Source organism: Polypterus senegalus, chromosome 6 (genome assembly GCF_016835505.1).
Source record: "Polypterus senegalus isolate Bchr_013 chromosome 6, ASM1683550v1, whole genome shotgun sequence".
In the NCBI taxonomy this organism is placed as follows: Eukaryota; Metazoa; Chordata; class Cladistia; order Polypteriformes; family Polypteridae; genus Polypterus; species Polypterus senegalus.
The window spans coordinates 138,137,747-138,158,806 of NC_053159.1; the positions used below are offsets into that span (position 1 = coordinate 138,137,747).

Here is a 21,060-nt window from a genome sequence, read left to right on the forward strand (position 1 = left end):
CGATATTTCACTCAAAAGACATTGTTCCTATGACTGACACCAGTAATATCCTCTTAGAAATTAACAAACTTTTGCAAAATGACAAATAAGTCAAATATCTGGAAAATTAATGAACACCCGCATCAGTTACTGACATGTAGCTTCAAAATGCAAATGCTCTGTTTTGATTCTCATATATTCAAAGGGCAACAAAATTCTAAAACCAATTTCTCTAATATTTTGAGTCAGTATATGAATTAGGCACTTTATGTATGTAACTCTTATGATTCATCCTTTTATTTTTGGTGGTGGTATTATTGTTTCCCAATTTTAAAAAAAGATATTTCTAGGGTGCTGGAGAAGGCTTTAGAGTGTGTAACCAAAAAAGCAGAGCAGTATGGTATAAAAATCTGTCCAAATTAATAATTAAAAACTATAAAAACTCTGATAGTGAAAGTGATGTGCAAAATACAACTGTACTGCAGCATGGCAGTTCTGGAATATCATGAAACCTAGTTTATAAAGGACCATTCTTTTATAGTCGAATATCATCGGCTGGCTATGGTGCTTATTCTGACAGTGCTAGTGTTGATTAGGTCTTAGAGTATAAGATATCCTGTACTTGGAGGTGTTTGTATTTATCAATTTATTTTATTAGAAGGCAAGTTTAATTCATGTATATAATTAAGCATGTCTGTGATTGACAGTGGCTTTGTCAATGAGAACCTGGTAATTTTGCCTGGTGACACTTGTTATCCAATAGTCATTTCCTTTCTTTGGTCTCTTGGCTATATAAATTGATGGTTGCAATTATATGTTGCTTTTTTTATAACCAGCATCCTTGAACAGTCACATAATAATTTAACACCAAGTTAGCATGTTGATAGTATCTATTTAATTTATTTAGTAAAAATGTACAACTTCCTTTTTAATCTGGAATATTAAGATATGTATGAATTGAAAGACAAATGTCTGTACAAATGAAACCAGTCCATACCAGTGCACACAATTGCATATAAATTCTTGCTTTTTCTATTATATTCTGGGCCATTAAGAATTTCCACCTCAGCGTTACAGTTTATATTTGTATGCACCTTTTTAAATAGTTTTTTTACTTCCTAAATTAGAAATTTTATGATTACGTACAATAAGAGAAATTAGTTTTGCATATTGCAATATCATTTTTGTAATGTATCAGTTACTATTTTGATATTTATGCTTTCATATGTAAATCTGTGGTAAATTCTGGGTGAAGACCTCAAATTAATGCATACAGCAAATAATTGGGTAGTTTACCTCTTGTTGTTATAGAAATTACACTTTTATTTTGTTGAAATAGTCTTCATGTTCTGTTTACCAATATATTATAATACTGCATTTGTTTTTACATCAATAATTATAATGGTTTCAGCTACTGTCCTCTTTAAACACTTTCTGATTAAATGAAGTTCTTTTAGCAACAAAAAGATGGTGGGAGGGAAATCACACATTTTATATTTGGATTCAGGTCACATACTTTGTGATACACACACTTTAATAATTTAAAAAGTGTAAATAACTGTGTGAAAGGAGATCTGTGTGTCACTGGCAGTCTGCTCAGCTGATTTGCTAATGGCTGACTTCTACACTGTTCTCACCTAGTGTTGTTTTTCTTACTGTAACATGCACACACATGTAGCCATTTTATATTATATTTTATATATACATATGTTTCTGTGTGTGTAAACACTGTGTATTTGTCTTTATACACTGAAACTAGAAACTTGACATGAGAGTTAAAAAGAATTATTGAGACAAATGAAAAAATATATAAAAATGTATATAGGAATAACATTTAATATTTCACATGGTTTTAGACATAGTCTACATTTACATTATTACATGTGTTGTTCTGTGATACATTTTAATATTTTTTAAATGTTTAATAGTATATTGATTGAGGAGACAGTTATATTAAATAAGAAATATAAAGTCCAAATTAAACTGAAAGTATTTACTCAATTAAACATTCTTTTAGCTTGTAATTTTCATGGTAATCTAAAAGAAATACTAAAAGCACTGCAGAGAACAGCTGTATATACAGTACATTACCACACCCATATATATTTTATATATGTATATATTATAGTATAGCTGGAAACATAATCCTAATACAGTGGACTGGAGCATATATGTACCGTCTCTTGAAAATAAGACAAATTTGCATTTTTCAGCACATTGATAATAATGTGACATAGATGCATCAGCATATTTGATAGAGGTATTTCATAAAGATATAATTGGAGTGATGCAAGCCCCTCATATACTTTGAATGAAAGTGAGTTTAGAAAACCTCTCATTTCTTAATAAAAATGTTATTTTCTCCATGCAGCATACCCTATGTTAGATTCAATGCTTTTGTCCCTTGTTTTTTATTCCATATGAAAAACTGAATCTCATACTGGAAAAGAATAGGAATACAGCTCTGGTATGCATTTCCTAATGCATTCTCAGCTTCACAAGGTTTTTGCATCACTGTGTGCTGAATTGCTAATGAAGAGCTCAATTTAGCACATGATGCGTTGTATTCCTTATGAGCTATGAGTGGCTGAGCTGCCACTGACATCACACCATACAGCTGTTGATTTTGCGTTGTCTCCGAGGCTACAGCAAGTGCCTTAATGATCTGCTTTAGCAGGTAGATTCAGACAAGTGAAATATTGGTGCTAAGGCCAGACGTTGAGTAGGCTAGCAACTTAGCAAAGGAACAAATGCTGCTGCTGATACTATGGAAACTAAACCTTTAGTGACGAGAGATAGTAAATATGCAAGCTACTATGGTACAGGTATGTTAATAATTTATGGTGAAAAATAAAAACATGTTTATGATGTGAATACTGTTTAAATTAACAAAATTTGCCTGTAGTGAAAATTACTAGTGATATTTTAATGCTGTTATTTGAATTTTAAAAAGATGCGACACAAGTCATTTGTTTTTTTTTAATATTGTTGCTTATTTTTGTATTCTTTTATCTTGTATATATTTTTATTATTTCATTTGTAATTGTATGTATTACTGTAATAAGTAATCTGAAATTGTTACCAATTTCAAATTGAAAAAAGAACATCTTTAAAATTAAATATTATAGTGTTTGTCTGTGCTATAACTATGGATTGTTAATTTTCAATGCTGAAACTGTAATATGCATTTAATATTGAAGTGATGGGATAGAAGAGGTTGTTCACTAAACTATACTGTGACTGTTTACTTGTAAAATGTATACATTATTAGGTAATTCTGGGTTTTTTTTTTTTCATTTTTAAAACAACAGATTGAGGGTTATATTAATGCAGATTTTTGTCATAATCTTTCTGTTTTATCATATTCATCTTATTGTTAAACTTTCATTGTTTAAAACTAGCATATGTAGTTCATTTTTGTACATGAACACTATTTCCATTTGGTCTTGGATTTTAGGTATTGTCTGTAATTTAAAAGCATTTTTAGATCTGACTTTTTATTTTCAGTTGCTAATTTTGTGTTTAAATCCTACTATACATTCTATTTTATTAAAATGTATTGTGTTATTTAAACTTTATTAGGTAATGGACTCAGTAATGTAATGGTAAGCCAAAATGTTATAAATTGTTCAAAATCTTTGGTGTGTCAACCTGCTATCAGAAAGCACCTATTAACTTTTTTGTCACAGAAAAAAAATAAACCTGGAGCATTTTTTAAACTTTCAGCTTATGTTTAAATATAAATCTGACATCCATTTATATTTTGTTAAATATGCAGTATTCATTCTTAAAGTAATAGTATTCTCATCTATATAAATTAGAATGTTTGGAAGACTGTGGTATGTATTTATTTTCTTTTGTATCAGTCCACAGTAACATAACATATCCTTACAAATATCTTGCAAAATGAGTTGGCACAGCATGAATCATATGATAAAGGGTGGACGTTATGCTGGATTATCTACACTTATTATATTTCATAAATGTATTAAATTATTTGGAAAAAATGTATACATTTATTTTGGGAATATTGTGGTTAAAGTTGATATATTATGAAGGAATGAAACGCTTACCATTTCACCTGTTTCGCCAAGTTAACATTGAAAGTGCTGTGCAGTTTTTCTCAAATCAAAGGAAATATGCTGATGCAGCAAGTTCACAGTCCTGACAGGTTACACTATCAATAGTGCTTGGTATTTGGTGGAACAGTGTTCTGTTATGTTGACTAAGAACACTTAGAAAATTTAAAATGACACATCTGATATTTGCAAGGAACATTGTATTCATTAAATCTCTCTTCTTTTCATAGTATGCGCTCAGGCAGACTAAGTTTAAAAACTGCCCATTGAAATTAGACTTTTCTGTTTGAGAATTATGTATATTTTTTGAGTGTTTGTGTTTTGCTGTAGTCATTTTTCGAGATGTGTTGGCCTTTGTTTTCATTTAATTATTGATTTTACAATGGACTAAATTTTCCAGGAGCATATTTGTGTAATTATTTTTTATGTATTATTTAAAGCATCAATTCCAAAAACAGAATACAGTAATAATCTCCATGCATACCTGTTTACTGGAAAATTGTTTAACTCTGAGCAAATGGCAGTATTTCTTTACCACTGTTCAGCGTAAGCAAAATGTCTTATTTATGTTTGGCTAGTAAAATATGTTTTGGACAATTTGCTTCTATAATTGTAATGGTTCATGAATATTTTATTACTGTGTCTCTTGGATTTCTTCCCCAACCCACAAATGCATGTGATTAATATACTGTGGAGGTTATTTTATTCAAGTGCTTTTTATTTTCATCTTTGCCTGTCAGCTCAGAAATGTCTTTGGCAAAATAGTTCATAGAAGGAGTGTTTTCCTTTGTTATAACTGCAGCTGTACTCGATCATTTAAGTTTGCATTTTAAAAAATGCTTATTTTTCCTAATTTTTAAGGTTTTGGTTGGATGTGAATGGTGTATTTCTGTTTTTCATTCCATTTTCAGTGTGAAAAAAATATCTGTATTGTTGTAATCCATCAGCTGTGAAAATTGCACCTCCATATAATATTACTCATAATAAGTGTTTCCTTGATATTATAAGTACATTCTTTTAGTACTAAACAAACTGACCTTGTTAAACTTAGCAGCACTTCCACAAAGTGAAAGCTTTAAAATAACAAAGTAATAACATTAATGTCTCTATATGTACACACACGTACAGTGAATGTTATAACAATATATTGTTAACTAATTCCCTAGTTTTGGAATTTTCTTCTGCTCCAAGGACAAGTCTTTTGTCTGCTGTGTAGCCATACAAAATCACAGCAGCTTGACCCCGACCCGGCAGGTTAAAGGTCAAATTTAAAATGTGGTGTGCGGTTAACAGGCTTAATGGGAGATTTAAATTATAGAGGGGTCAAATAGTATTGTTTGCACATATGGTATAAATCTCTAATCAATTGTTTATTTAACATGTGAAAAGGCAATAACAGTGTGTGTTATATCTGAGTTTATGAACAGTTTAAAATATTAAGAATGCATTATTTATTTATAAATACTAGCTTTTCTTCAGTGAAAAACAAAACATTTATTTTGAAGTTTATTTATGTGTATATTTAAAACAAATTAATGTGCTATACAATTACCAAAATTAGCGTCAGTGGGCTTGAAAATTGTTTTACATTAAGGTTATGATTGGAATCAGGGTGGAAGAAAACAATTATTTTTTGTTCATTAATGACTGACTCTGTGTAGTTAGGAGTCTTTCACTATGGCATCACAACAGAAGCTAGAGTCAACCTCATTTATTAAATTTAAAAAAATGTATAATAAGGCTTTAACCTTTTTACAGTGATTGTATAAAGGAATATATGTTGGATATTTGTATGTATATATAATTTTTAATGACATTTTAAGGTTAAAGAATATGCTGTTTGCATAATTATTCAATTCCTAGTATTTTCTGGGACAACTTTAACAGATAGAAGTATGTACCAGATTTGCATTCTGTGCAAGAGGGATTTCTGGACCTTCCAGACAGATTTATTCCACATTGTTCAGGCTAACCAGATGATTCTTGTGCATTGCAGTTTTCAAATAGTGCCACAGATTCTCAATCAGATTGAGATCAAGGCATTGATTGGGCCATTGTTGACACATCTGCACTCTTTGACACACTGCAGGGTGACTGTTGCTGTGGTTAGGGATCACTGTTCTACTGCCCATGTTTAAGTTATTTAAACAGACTGAAACAGATTCTCTTGCATTGTTGGCTTGTTTTTTCCACAGTGAATTCTTCCACCATTTTTATCATTTTCCTAATCTCTCCTTATGTAAAGCAGACACACACAGTATAATACTATCCCCACCATACAGCCATGTAGGTATTTTTGTTTTTTGGTGAGGTGTGGCCAATGCCGCATCCCCTTTAAACATACATGGTCAAATTGCATTCTGGCCAAAAAGTCCAGGTCTCAACTGACCAAAAAATGTGTTTAGACCTTTTGATATTTTTACCTTTCCTCAACTTTCAGAACTCTGTAACTCATTCAAAGTTATTGCTGACCTCTGTGTGTTTTCTCTTCAAGTCATCTCCTTGTTCTCACAAAGTGTTTTGAGGAATGACCTTTTCTAGACAGCATTTTGTTGGTTTGTCATACTGTATATTCCATTACTTGAAAATTGAATCAGACTATCTTCCAAGACATTCCAATACTTTTCCTAGTTTATGCAATTGTATTATTTCATTTCTGACTTATTTGGAATCTTCTTTAGGCCTCATTTTCACATCAGTTCTTCAGATTCACAGCCTGAATAATGATTCAAACTGTGAGGTATTTATCCAGAAAATGCAGCAGTTATTTGAATCATTTGTCAGTGGAGGCCAATTGTAAGCCAATTTTGCCTATGTTAGGAAATTGTTTTTCACCTGTGTTACTAACACAAGGATTGAATACGTAGGAGAACAGCATTTTTGATATTTTTTTGTTTTAAAATATTGAATACAGCATATGCATAAACAATTACAAGACTCTTTTTGTACAAGAGAAGCATTGTTTCTATATGTCTACACTGCCTCAAGTATATTACTCAAGTAAAGGTAATAGCATATTTAACAGCAGAAACACAATGTATTACAGGTGCAGACATTTAATTGGTATTTCATATATTTGTTTCATTATAAAAATAAATAACAAAATAGATGTCTGTCCTAACAGCACTAGGTGCAAGGTGGAAATGGGGCATCGGTCCATTTCTAGTTTGCACTCAAACACACATCCACATTCACATGGGCCAAATTAATGTTTCCAGTTAAGCTATGTGTCATTTTGGGCCAATTTAGTATTCCCAGTTAAGCTACACATCTTTTTAAGCATGAGGAAAACCAGAGTAAATAGCGACGAAGTAATGCAGACACTAGGTCGAGATACAGAGTACACACAGATGGTCCTTCCAGACTGGGATTCAAACTCAGAACTCTGGAGCTGAAAGGTAATGGAGGTAACCAGTGCTCTACTTTAAACCAAGAATGTTTATTTCTGCTACTTGACAAAGTGACAAAAGGTAGAATTGTTTAAATCTAAGGGCTTAGCTTAAAAACCTGTTAAAAAGATTGATTTCATCCCAGTTCATTTTTTGGCAGGACTGACTATGTGTGTGTTTTGCATGTTTTATACTCTTCTGCTTCCATTCATGTGAAGTATTATTTATATCAGAATTTCAAACTCACTTGCCGGAGTGGAGTGCTGCAGTTGGCTGCAGGATTTTCTTCCGGTCTCTTTCTCAGTTAGCTGCCACTTACTACTGCTATATTATCATACTTTGCACTGCGAAGTTATAGAATTAAATAAAATAATCTTTCGTCAATTGCAAAACTTTAATAGAGAAACTTGTTGCAATGAAAATCTTGAGGGCAATGTTGCCCTGCAGGAACGGACTTTGAGACCCCTGCATTATAGTTTGACAGTGCATCCACTTGGACACATCAGACATTTTTAATATTGTTTAGCTTTCTTTTTCTAAGAACATAATCCAAATGTTTTTTTGTGTGTGGTATGGAAACCTACAGACACGCCGGCCTCCAGGATATGAATATGAGACCTGTGGTTTGAATTGTCATTTATTATGAGGTTTCAGTAGATAACAGCAGAATTATAGTTAAAATATAATAAAGTACAGAAAGCTTAACATTATTGAGTAAAGACATCTCTACTCTCCTTTTTCCCTCATTGGCATAATTAAGACCCCCACTGCAAATGTTTGTTTCCATAGAGGTAAGCATGGCTTAATGTTAGAAAAATTAAGGATGCCTTAGCAGTTGCAAGGGGCAGTTGTGGCACAGTACGTCAAGTTTGTCTTCGCTTATACTTAATATCTTTTTTTCAGCAGTGATGCCTAGCCAAACTGGTTTTCAGGGGCATTCTTAGCTCCAGCTGGTAAAAGACACAGTTGGCAAAACCTCAACCATATGACTGATCCAATATAATTATGCATTGTTCATCTACTGCAAGAGGCAATAAATATATATATATATATAAAAATAACTCTTTTTGATGTAGTAAAAAAAAACTCATGTGTTTTGTTGAGTTTCTTTGTATGGCATTGTAGGGTGTCATTAATGAGGATAAATTGTCAATCATATTAAAAAAAATGCACATGCTATGAATCTGAAATAATGATCCCTATAATGTACACATTTATAAAATATACGCTATATTTTTAAACTGATTTGGGGTAACCTTTGAATGAGGAAAGTATTTTTAACTACACAGTTTTGCATAAATTATGTTTGCAATGCTATTGTTTGACCGTTGTAGATCTGGTTATAAGATGCATTGTTAAAAATCAATTACATGAGCAGCAACTACTTTTACAGAGCACATAACATAATTCCAAAGCAGATTTCCAATTTCTTTTTTTGTTTTTATAAAGCAGTACAGGTCATTTTCATTGTTTTTATTGCTGGAAGATAAAGCAAAATTAAACTAACATTGTATCATAATATGTGTGGATATTTAAATACCTGATATATCTTTTTGCTGGTCGTGATTATCATGAAAATCTTTCTGTAATAAAATATCTTATTTTTTTGTCTTTAATTTTTTTTTTATTTTTAAACTGCTTAAATCTTAAACCATTCTGCACGTCTTTCATGATTTATGAAAACCTTTGCTTTTTATTTTTAATGCCTTGGAAATATTGAAAAACAACATTAAAAAATAAAGATCTCTGCATACACTGTAGATGTATATTAGTATATGTCTTTGTGATGATACAGTTTGTGGACACAATAACTTTAAGCAAATTAGATGATCTGAATGACTCTTGGTTCAGTTATTGGCATTTTAAAATTCTCTGACCTTATTAATTTTGAGTAAAATTACTCCTACTAAGAGAGTGAGCTTTTTAAACTTCTAAAATCACAGGTTTATATTGGGAAGGTCATGTCCTGGGCATAACAGATTTTTTTTTTTAAGTAGCTATACCAAATTAAAAAACTGATAACCATATTGTACTAGGTTATATAAGCGTGCAAGCGAGTTGAAAAAAACATTTAGAACCTGTTTCTCCTAGAAATGAAATTGATTTATGATATATCCAGAAATCTTGCTAAGTGGTCATGTAGCAAGTGTTACTTTAATAAATTAATTATGTGGCTGAATTAACATAATTTTGAGGACAGAGTCAGCCAATATTTCTCCACAGCGATGCCAAAGACTGATCTCCTGCTATTGGAATTGTTTGATTGCAGTTGTTGCTGCTAAAGGTGGTATAAGCACGTATTAAGTTTTTTAGGAGAGGAGCAAGTGTCAGTGATTGTTTTCCTTTAATAAATCAAATGATTATTTTAAAACTGTGCTTTGAGTTTACTCAGGTTTTCTTTTGCATTATACTAAATTTGTTTGGAGATCAGATGTTGTAAATAAGAAAAAACAAAGGAAATCAGCAGTGAGGCAAATACTTTTTCAAGGCACTGTGATTGTTGTTTTTTTTTTTCTTCTACATTATACATTTTCTATATTTGTATTCTATACTTTTCATATGTTTCCCCTTTATACCTTCATGCATTTCCTGCTTGTTCATATGTGGTTTATAGTAAATAGAATGCTGATGCTCAAACACACATTGACACCTTACTGCTTAAATGACCAATTTTAGTAGCTGAAAGTTTGTTTTTCTTCCTCCTAGCTATGGAACCTTTAGTTTCTTAATTGAACATGGGACTAGCAGAAGTGATTTTATTAATTGTATGTCTCATTTGCTGATTGTGCAACCTAGTAAAACAAGAATGCTCCTGCAGTTTCTTTACTGAGGAGTGAATATAATGAAGGCAACAATGCAGCAAGTTACTCATCACAGATTTTGAAATAATAAGTCCTACCATTTGAAATTGATCAACTGAGAGTAAACCTTTGGTGCTTTCAAATCTAGTACATTATTTATATCTGTTTTATTATCGTGTATGTTTGTGTGACATTTCATTAAGTTCCATTTTAGTATTTGAGTGACATACTTGTAAATACTGAAGAAGCAGCAATGGCACCGTTTGTGTATTTTTTTTTTTAATGTTGCCTGTTTGATTTTGTAAGAAACCTGAATTACTTAGTGTGCTAGCTTAGGTTTGTTGTTGTTTTGTGCTCATAATTTGTGCACTTTCTTTTTAGGTAATAACTGAATGTTTACTAATTTATCTCTTTGCAGGTCTGTCTAAAGTTTAAAAAGCCATTTTTCTGTAAAAAGAGTGTATAATTGATTGAACTTAGAAAACTTTTTTTCCCTCCCCAATTAAAGCACTGCTTAATTTTGGGTTTGCATCACTATATATAATTTTCAATCTACTTTGTGGCATATTTTGTGTTGTATTAGTGATTAAGTGGGACTTAACTTTGACTGAAAATAATAACATTTTAATACTGTAATATTTTTTGTTTGCTCTGTTGCCACATTTTAGTTTCTTGAACATTTGAAATGTTCCCTTTCTATGCAATTTTAAAATGGTAATGATTTTGATGAAATTTCAATTCTTTTGGGGATAATTGGACATTCGGTCTATAGATAATGTAGCATCTTTCACAAATCACACTGTCACAGAGTTTTCTACAAGGTGAAAAATAATTCAGTTCAACATTAGTAATATATCATATATTAGGAGTTTAATATAAAAACTATTAAAAAGGCAAACTTGATACATAAAGCTGAACTAAATGTACTTTTTGATTTTGAAATATTTTAGTCATTTTTTAATTACTGATTAATGTTACAGATTAATGTTTGCACAGACATTTGTTATCAGTGATGCAAGCGCCTGCATCCAGATACAAAATGCACCCATTTTCAAAATCCTAGTCTATCCAGTAGAGATAACAAACAAAAAAACGGAGAGTTCAGCAAGTTTCATATTCTATTTAATTCAATTTGTAAAATTTTACAGTGTAAAAAGCTCAAACGTTGATGTACAGTATAAAGTAGGTTTATTCACACAGTTGCAACATACTTTTCATTCATTCCTGTTTTGTAATTTGTGACATAGCACAATTGATATCTGTTATCATCACCAAAATTTATGGTGCTGCTTCGGTTATTTCAAAGGATTTGTTAATCAAAATCACAGATTCAGCGAAGTGAAAGAACAACTCAAGTGTGCCACACTGTCTTGTTTGTTCATATGAGTAATGGTCATTTTGTTAGGGTGAGGGGGGGTTAACAAGTAAAAGTCAAGTGTACATATGATGTGACTACAATGTATTGTCTTCAAATTGCTTAGGAAATTCAGTACAGATAGATAGATACTTTATTAATCCCAAGGGGAAATTCACAATCTAATGCTTCTTTATGTAAGAAACATGTACAGCAACACTTGATAAACTTTTTAAAGTGTATCTAAAGCATTGTTATTGCACCATTATGGGGGTATGTGTATTTAGATGGATATTACAAAGGTAACACATATTTGAATTTGAATTTGTTTAATCTCTTAATGCCCTAAAGGGTTTTTGGCATTATTGTGCCTAAATTACATACCCAAAAATAAATGTCTATTATTCTGCAAATAGCTGAACACTAGTGAGTACAACACTAATCATTTATTTATAAAAGTATTCAAATTATTTGTTTACACCAATATCAACTAAATTTAAACAAATGTGCAGCTTTTAGGATTTCTGTCCAAGAAACTGGATTTTACAGTATATAACCAAAACGTTTTATGATGCACAACCCCAAAACCAATTTTCTTTTGTGCCCCAGTCTGTCAGCTATCATTTTACCAAGTTCAGTTTTCATATCCCATAGCATTGCAAAGTTAAACTGTTTGATGCAAGGTGTCCACCTTTTTGGAAACATTATGTTCCTTTTTAAAAATGTTTAGTCACTTACATCTAAATAGTCTTTCAAAGCAAGTATTTCAATTGCAATTATACAAGTTTTTATATTTTAGAAAAAAAATACATGCACACAAACTCGCACACACTATACATCACTCTGAAACAGCAAGTAAACAATTTTTAACTATGTGCATAATGAGAAGTCAAGCAAAAATTACACCTTTTATTGGCTAACTAAAAAGATTACAATATGCAAGCTCTTAAGGCAACTCAGTCTCCTTCTCCCGGCAAGATGTAAGGCAGAGACTGGAATTCCCATTGGAAAACCTTTAAGTGAGACATTTTAGATTAATAGACCTCTCCAGACTAAAATTCATCGTTCCTGAAGAAGTGGCCTGACTTGCCTTGAAAGCTTGCATATTGTAATCTTTATTGTAGCCAATAAAAGGTGTCATTTTGCTTGACTCACTACATCCATAATGACTAGCACAGTACAGCACCCTAGTAGTACTATGTACATATAATTGTACACGCATCCAAACCTTTTCTTTCAAAATTATTTCTCATACCTGTTCTTAAAACAATTTCTGTTTATCACTAGACTTATAGAAACATTACATTTTGTACAGCAGATTGGGATTGGAGCTTTTGTTCTGCAATTGACACATCTTCTCCTGCATTTTGTTGCAGTTGCTCTACAAAGGTTTAGAGTGTATTAATTTATTTGTTTATTTATTGATTGATTAATTGTTGCATTTTTCTTGCATTTCACATCTGGAGTAAAGTAAGTACATGCATACATTTTCACACATTATTCTTCCATTGCTGGGTTACAGGGGTGGAACAATGCCTTTGGTGGCAGTCCTGGCCTCAGGGCCCTGGTCACTTTTGGTTTGTAACTGGCTGTCTCTAGGTCACGAACACATGAGACTTATTTACTATATAAGTCTCCAAACTCTTCCCCCCAGAACTAAAATGATTGATGCTGCTGTGCAAGACTTTTTTATTCTGCTTCTGATTGTGCCAGTTTCACCAAGTGCTCATGTCAACCAAGGGGTGTGCAATATTGGCAAATAATTATATCTCAATATTTTCTGGGACTTTGATAACGATATTTACATGATATTTTGCATGCTTTAAAAACATATTTGTAAAAGTCTTATTGATCTAGCATATTAATTGTAGCTTACTAATGAGATTGATGAAAAGAACAGTTAAGGAAAACAGGTTTTATTTATTTACTTTGTGGAGTTTGACCCCCGGACAGACGGACTCAGAATGTCTCCAAATACACATGGTTTATTTTACTTTTCATGTAGCACACAATGCAAAGACAAATTTCCTCTCTAACTCAGTCCTTATCTTTTATCTTTCCTTTTCTTCACCACCTCCACTCTCTTGCAAGCTCTGTCCTCTTCCACCCGACTCCAACACCCAGAGTTGAGTGAGGCAGCCCCTTTTATACCACACCAAGAAGTACTCCAGGTGTTCCTCAATTATGTCCCGGCAGCACTCCCAGGTGTGGTGTAAGTGCTGTGTTTTAAATCTCGATACTCGTCTGGCAGCACTTCGGGTTAAGGCTTAAGTACTGCAGACCATGGCTCCAGAATTATCCCAGCAGCCCCTGGTGGTGGCCACGAAACCCAACAGGCTTGAGCATTACAAGCCCATGCTCATGGACCCAATGTAACCCAGGGTGGCTGTCCTTTCCTGTCCCGGAAAAATGTCTTGCCCTTTTCTTGATCTCCTGCTCTCCCAGGCTTCCCGACAGGGCACGATCCCCGGTCATCTATCACATTGCCCCTCCCCCAGCTGAAGCCCCGTAGGGCAAAGTGGCTCGTCCCACGAGAACTGGTTCTTTTTTGCGAGGGTGTTGGCATACTGGAGACCACGGTCTTCTCCTGTAAAAGAATAGAAATATGGCGTGGAGATGCTTTGCTGACGTTACCTCCAGGCGTCGTCCTCAACCCGATGTGGACGTCGTCTGCATGTATGGTCAGTCCCATGGGACTTATAACACCAATGCACACCTTTCACTCGCACCCTCGAGGAATAGAAACAAGTGGGGTATCTCCGCTCCACTTCGTCCCCAGCCAGGTTCGGGTTTTCTCTCCACCCTTTCAGAGAGCACTCTCTTATAGTGCAGGCACAATCTGACTTACGCTGCTTCCTGTAGGAAGACTTTCCATTTCTCCAGGGCCTCCCTTAACTCTTCAGAATTGGTATCCTTCAGCCAGCAGCGCGCCTCCTTATGGTCTCCCCCTGCGAGGTAGGCACCCGGAACACCACTACAACACCCCCAAGGCAAATACTCCCTGCCTCCAGTGCCTACCTCCTGGATCCCTTCTTCCCGAGGCTGCTTTCTTTGCCTGGCCACTTCTTCTGGCATGCTGACCCTTTCAACGATGGGCATCTTCACAGCGCCCACTGTCTTCTGCCTGCGGTTGGCTGTCCTCTTTCCCATCAGGGAAACGGTGGTTCATACGGACCTCTGGCGGCTTTTTGAGTTACGAGGTACGGATTGTGCATGCAGCGGCTGTCGCGTGTGTGCGTCTCGCCTGCTGTGCCAGGTGCTCCACAAAATTATTTTTAACAACAGGTTCCCTGCTTGTTCAGTGGCCTGGAAATCCCATCTGGGATGCCATTGTGGAGTTTGACCCCCGGACACAGACAGACGGACTCAGAATGTCCCCAAATACACACGGTTTATTTTACTTTTCCTGCAACACACAATGCAAAGACAAATTTCCTCACTAAATCAGTCCTTATCTTTTATCTTTTTTTTCTTTCCTTTTCTTCACCACCTCCATTCCTCTCCCGAGCGCTCCGTCCTCTTCCACCCGACACCGGCTCCCTGAGTGGAGTGATGCGGCTCCTTCTATACCACACTCAGAAGTACTCCATGTGTTCCTCAATTATGTCCCAGCAGCTGACCATGGGTCTGGAATTTTCCAAGCGGCCCCTGGTTGTGGCCACATAAGCCAACAGGCTTGAGCCTTACAGCCCCATGCTCATGGCCTCAATGTAACCCAGGGTGGCTGTCCTTTCCTGTCCCGGGGAATGGCTTGCCCTTTTCTTGGTCCCCTGCTCTCCCAGGCTTCCCAACAGGATACGATCCCCGGCCGTCCATCACAACTTAAAACTGAAGTAAAATAACACAAAAACATTAAAATTACCAAAGTATTACTGAGATCAAACAGTGCAAGTATGAGTAAAGCATTTCAGAGTGACCTACAGAATTTACACAAAATATTGCGCCCAGACCGACAAAGCTATTATAATGAGAGTATTTTAAATAGACACTTACCCTTAATATAAATGAGATATGAATCCAAAGGGAATAAAATACTAATCACAATTGAAAAACAGGGTGTGAGGGATGGCCGGCATTTTTACCCAGCGGGGAATCCTCCCCTGAACTGCTGCTTGGCAGCCCCCTCAGCAGCAGCGCCCCGGGTTCCCAAAGGCTCTGTATGGGAATTACTATATGTCGGCAGAGCCCTGTTGGGTTCAGTGAATGCTGCTAGTGGGAGCTGTAGGACCTGCAGAGCCCTACTTTGTGCTTCTGCCATACCTATAAGTAATTCCAGATCTCACTAACCAGCTACCAGGTACAGCTTTAAAAGGAGCCAGCTGCTTTGCAGAGAGGACCAGAGTCAGGAGGAAGAGGGAGGAAGCTTGCCTGTGGGCAAGTGGAGGCGGAAAGGCAAAAAAGATTGAAAAGTGCTATATTGTATATTGTGTTTTTATACTGTGCTGCTGAGGGAAATGATTTGGGAAGCATTTCCCTGTCTAAATAAACATGCGAGTTGCTGCCTGTGTCTGTCAAGTTGGGTATTTGGGGAGCTGTCCGCCCCCTGGTGGTTTACGAGGGTATGAACATTACAAACTGCTCTGCTGAAAGGTGAATTGTGCAGCATATAAACAAAAACAGAAATCTAACATACTATACTATTGTGTAAATAGTACAAATTCAAAGTTCAAATAGTAAAAATCCAAAAATCTAAAGTTCTGCAAAACTGTACAATAAAAAAACTATAGCATTTGTAAACAAGTTCTGTCAACAAAAATGCAAAAAATCACAAACCTATAACATTTTTAAACAAATTACAAACTTCAAATTCTGTCCAATACAACTAACTTCCAAGTTCTGTTCAATACTGCACAAAGCTATTAGGGAAAATAAAACAACTGTAAAATTCTACTGGGGAAACGTCAAGTTGTGTGGTAGAACTAGTCTGTCCACAGCATCTAGCATCAGAGTAGCATGGTTAAATGTTACAACATTTCCTACAGTAATGAAAGTCCTCTAAGAATGGCCGCTTAAGGCACTTTTCATGTACTTTTTTGCATGTTTCCCCAATTTTGGAAAATGTACTTCTTGTGTTTTCCACCACTCAAGTAGATTTACATCACTGCTCACCTCAGATATAATCAAGTAGCTCTTGATCTTGTTTTCAATGGCAGTGTGTAGAGACACACTTTCTCTGAATGTCTGTGTGTTTTTTAATAATAGCTGCTAATTTTTTTTTCCCCTCTCACCGTGTGTCATCACAGCGGGATGAGCAGGTGAAGATCCGTACGAGTGTTTCAAATAATAAAAGAAAAAAACATGCGGCTTGGAATCGAGGACCCCCAACCAAGACAGCTTGCAAAATAAAATGCGCCCAACGGGCATATGCTTTATACAAAAATAAAAAAATAATATTTTAGAACCTGCGGTGGGTTGGCACCCTGCCCAGGATTGGTTCCTGCCTTGTGCCCTGTGTTGGCTGGGATTGGCTCCAGCAGACCCCCGTGACCCTGTATTCGGATTCGGCGGGTTAGAAAATGGATGGATGGATATTTTAGAACAAATTACTTAATTTGTTCAAAGTTTTTTTTTTGCACTAGATGATCAATTTCACTTTGCAGATGGTGAAACAAATAAGATGTTGCCTGGTCTTTAACAGTAAACAATTTCTGACACAGTTTTGCAGATTGTCATCTTTTAAGCAAGATCAGTTTTTTTCAAAACCAAACCTCCTCCACATGAGTGAGTATGATGTACGTCTAGCAATTAAATCTTATCAACGTCGATTATGAGGATGTTTATCCCCTGGTGCTGTTTGCTCACTCAGTTTTAGGCAGCTATGCTAGCTTCACTTGTGGTGCGCTGACCATGCACGCACGTGCAGTAGTGTATCCTGTCAGGTTACATGAAACAGTGAGTGCATTGACTGTCAAGGCATGTTTGTGATAGTTTTTTGCAAAGTGAGTGACATATTCGATAATTTCAGCTTGCACATAGTTAAAACAAAAAACAACAATTTAGATACTATCATAAACGATCCAAATCGCGCACTACTAATTCAGCCCCCACCTTTAGCCACTTTGTATTGTATTTCCCATTTATAATCATGCTGTTTTTGCCAGTAATTGTGGCAGTTGCATTGGTGGATTGCAGCAAGCACAATTGCGGGGATTACACCATGAATAATTCACTAGCTGAAGCAGTTTTTTTCTTGCACTTGCAACACAGCGACGCAAGGATCATGATACAGTGATATTTGATTTGGGGGGGGGTCACATAAAACTTCAAGATGCAGAAGTAAAGTATAGCAGTACTCATCCCATGACAACTGATTTATAAAACTACACCACAACACAAGTTATATTATGGGAAATACTTACAAATCAAGAATATCATTGTGTCCTTCAGCAAATACATTGTTCTCAATAGTCAAAACTGAGTTCGGAATCTGACTCAAGCTTTTTGTGCAACAGTGCATAAAGGTGAGCTATCGCACATGCAATATATTTGCTGCATTTCACGCACAGCTGTGACATTTAACATGAATGACCAATCATAGACAATAAAATATCATTGGAATTCATTGGAATTTCCTGTGGTAATGAAACTTTCACTGTATGTGGTTTGACGTTAGTGGTATCTTTTACAAAAGCAGAATTACTCCGCTGTAATGCACTGGTCACCTCAGCATAAACATGTGCAAATTGCATAATTTAACAATGAAAAAGAGCAGACGTGCTGAAAAGTTATTTTAAAGAAGACACCCTTGGGCATGTTGAAATACCAGTTATTGCTTTTGATTGATTTGTGGGTTTATTGCAACCACCGGCAGTTTCACTCAAAGGAAGTGTCAGCTAGCAATGGGAATTCAGGAAACTGGTCAGTGATCACTGGGTATTTTATCCTAACATTTTCCACATGTGGTTGGCCTGTGGTATTTGAGTAGTATTTTGTTCTAATAAGGGGAAATGAGCTAGAGAAGATAGAGAAATTATACAGTAAGTAGACTAATGTTAGAAATTTTACACCATTGAAGAGTGGAAATATTGGGACAATTTTTTATTTTAGTATCCAAATTGATGAAAAAGCAAAGATAACAAGAAATATATATATATTTAAAATAATGTATGCAGTTAAAAGATTAAATGCATTATTGGCTAGAAGAAATTATTTTACATCTTTTTTTTTTCTATGCTGCAGGTTTTGGAGGGGAATGATCTGCTTGTTTTGCGGTACCTTTGTTTGGATCTGGAACCGGCACTGGTGAAAGGGACATGGGACTCTTCTTTGGGGCTTCCAGTAAGCACAACACAACTGATTTTGTGTTTGACAGCACTGAAAGGGACTGTAGGTTTTCCCAATTCACAAATACTGCACTACAGGCCTATAACTGGAAATTACAAAAGGTACAGTAACAATTACAGACTAATGCTAATATATACTTTCAAAATTTTCATTGATATGTACAGAACCACTGTGTGTTCATTAGAGTTAGTGTTGATTTAAAATTTAATTTATTCCAAATGAAAATTTATTCGAAAAGAACATGGGTTGTTGTCACAGGAGCAAACTACACATGTTGGTACAGTTAACCCATTTATTTTAAATTTTTAATAATAACTTGTACAAGATGCTGATTAGAAAGAATCATTCGTGTTAAAAGAAATAGTTTCCCAAGCCTTTTTTTCATTCCAATGCTTAGAAGTACAGGTTAAGATCTGTGGAATTCTTGTGGTGCAATTTATTCCTACTAAAATTTGTCCTTTATATGTAATTTTTTTTTCATTCAGCAGCCTTGTACCTACATGTTTTCCTTATTTAGGAACTAATCATGTTAAGTAAGTTTTAGTAACTAGTGACTCGAGATGTGTGATTTTTGTTTTGTTTTGTTTTATTTTATTTGATAGCTTTCAAAGCTTGGAAATGGACACTTGAAAACAGTATGGTAGAACAGGTTCTCACAAATTATGTTTGTAAGCACTGACCCAAGTGTCTAGTTTACCTGCTGCTTTTATATGCTTTAGTGCAAGAAACTGTAACAGCCTATCACTTGTGTATATTACAGGTGTTGCACTTTTGGTAGAAGCTACAAAAACTTTGCTAATGAGGATGTCTAATTCAGTTACCGTAAAGGAAAACACCATTACAATGAAAGGTTCAGAGGCTGAAGAGTATGATAGTATACCATCAGGTATTTTGAGAAAATCGGAAAGCGAAGAACAAATGGAGTCAGAGAGAGTTGAAAGCAACAGTGACAACAAAAATGAATCTCAGGTAAATAAAATCAGTCTGTATATTTACTGCAGAAATCTGTTATTTTTGTTGACACTAGGAATAATGTACAATTTTGTAAGCATTTCATGGCACAATAAGTACTGTGACAGATAATCATCCCCTTGAACCCTCAGATCAGACGCCAGGTACCAGGTAAAAGTCAAATAATTTATTTTATTCAGACTATACAGTGCACAAAGCACCCTCCACTCCACAATATTCATAAACACAATAATAATCCACAATACAATAATCAATCCTCCTCTTCCAGACGCGTTGTCACCCTGCCACCCGACTCAGCTCGTCCGTCTAGGATCTCTCACAGTCTTTTTCTGCTGGAATTCGAGGCATCTCCATGTCGCAAGGAGGGCTCACTCTGGCGGCCTGGGAGTATTGGCCAGGATGAATGGTCAGCAATAGTCCAGAGTACCGCACCACCAACCCCGTGAAGAACCATGGTTCGAAGCGGCCAGCCCCACGAGGGACGTCTACCTCCAGGAGGTTTCATTGGTCGGGCCTTGGCAATGTTCTGAATACTCCCGGGAGAACCTAGGGGGAACATTAAATAAATAAATAAGTCATCTTATCCCTTGTCCTCCGAGGACAGCTTCGCCATATGTGGCCTGGCTTGCGGCATTCGTAGCACAGCCGCATCCCCCTTGTTTATATCCCTCGGCAAGACTGAAAACACCTAGGAACTTCTGGCTCCGCCCTTTTCCCCACTGAGGAGGGTTCACCGGCCGCCCTTGAGCTTTCAGCTCCCTTTTTTATTTCATCAGGAGACCCCTTTGTCTCAATTGGGATCTCCTTTTTACTCTGGGGCTTTTTGGCAGCCTGAGTCTCTCTATGTAATAAAGAGAGAACCTTTCCTGTCTGCACCCCCTTCGATTTGTAAATGACCTGGGGCGGCATCTTCAGCACCGCATTGCTCCGGGATCAATCAATGCTTCCCCCGCCCCCTCGGTCATGGTTTGCGACTCCCTTGTAGGGCTCGCAGTGACTTGGCACCCGCTACTAATTAACCGCTGGCCCGTGTCACTCTGCATCCCTCTATTATGTATGGTACAGGTCTCGCTTACCTCATTGTTTAATACTGGAGGCTCCCGACTGATCTGCCGCAGGTATTCATTTACCTTATTCAAAGGTGTTTCGGCCATCTCCCCCAGTTCCATGATCTTCTTGATTGCCTCCAACATCTGTAAAAA

The 21,060-nt window shown here is 35.7% G+C and overlaps 1 protein-coding gene across 12 annotated transcripts in view; it reads left to right on the forward strand.

The window, feature by feature from the left end:
- Positions 1 to 21,060, forward strand: part of LOC120531691 (R3H domain-containing protein 1) — a 244,756-nt gene that overhangs the window by 58,737 nt on the left and 164,959 nt on the right. For 11 of the 12 annotated variants that reach the window (XR_005634140.1, XM_039757318.1, XM_039757320.1 and 8 more), the window contains exons 2-3: positions 18,782 to 18,987; positions 19,647 to 19,855. Coding sequence is in view for 11 of the 12 variants with exons in the window: in XM_039757318.1 (XP_039613252.1) it covers positions 19,685 to 19,855 (171 nt within the window). In the remaining variant the exon portion in view is untranslated. Of the gene's footprint in view, positions 1 to 2,641; positions 2,805 to 18,781; positions 18,988 to 19,646; positions 19,856 to 21,060 lie in introns of those variants that run through there. The other variant, XM_039757319.1, reaches the window with a different exon arrangement.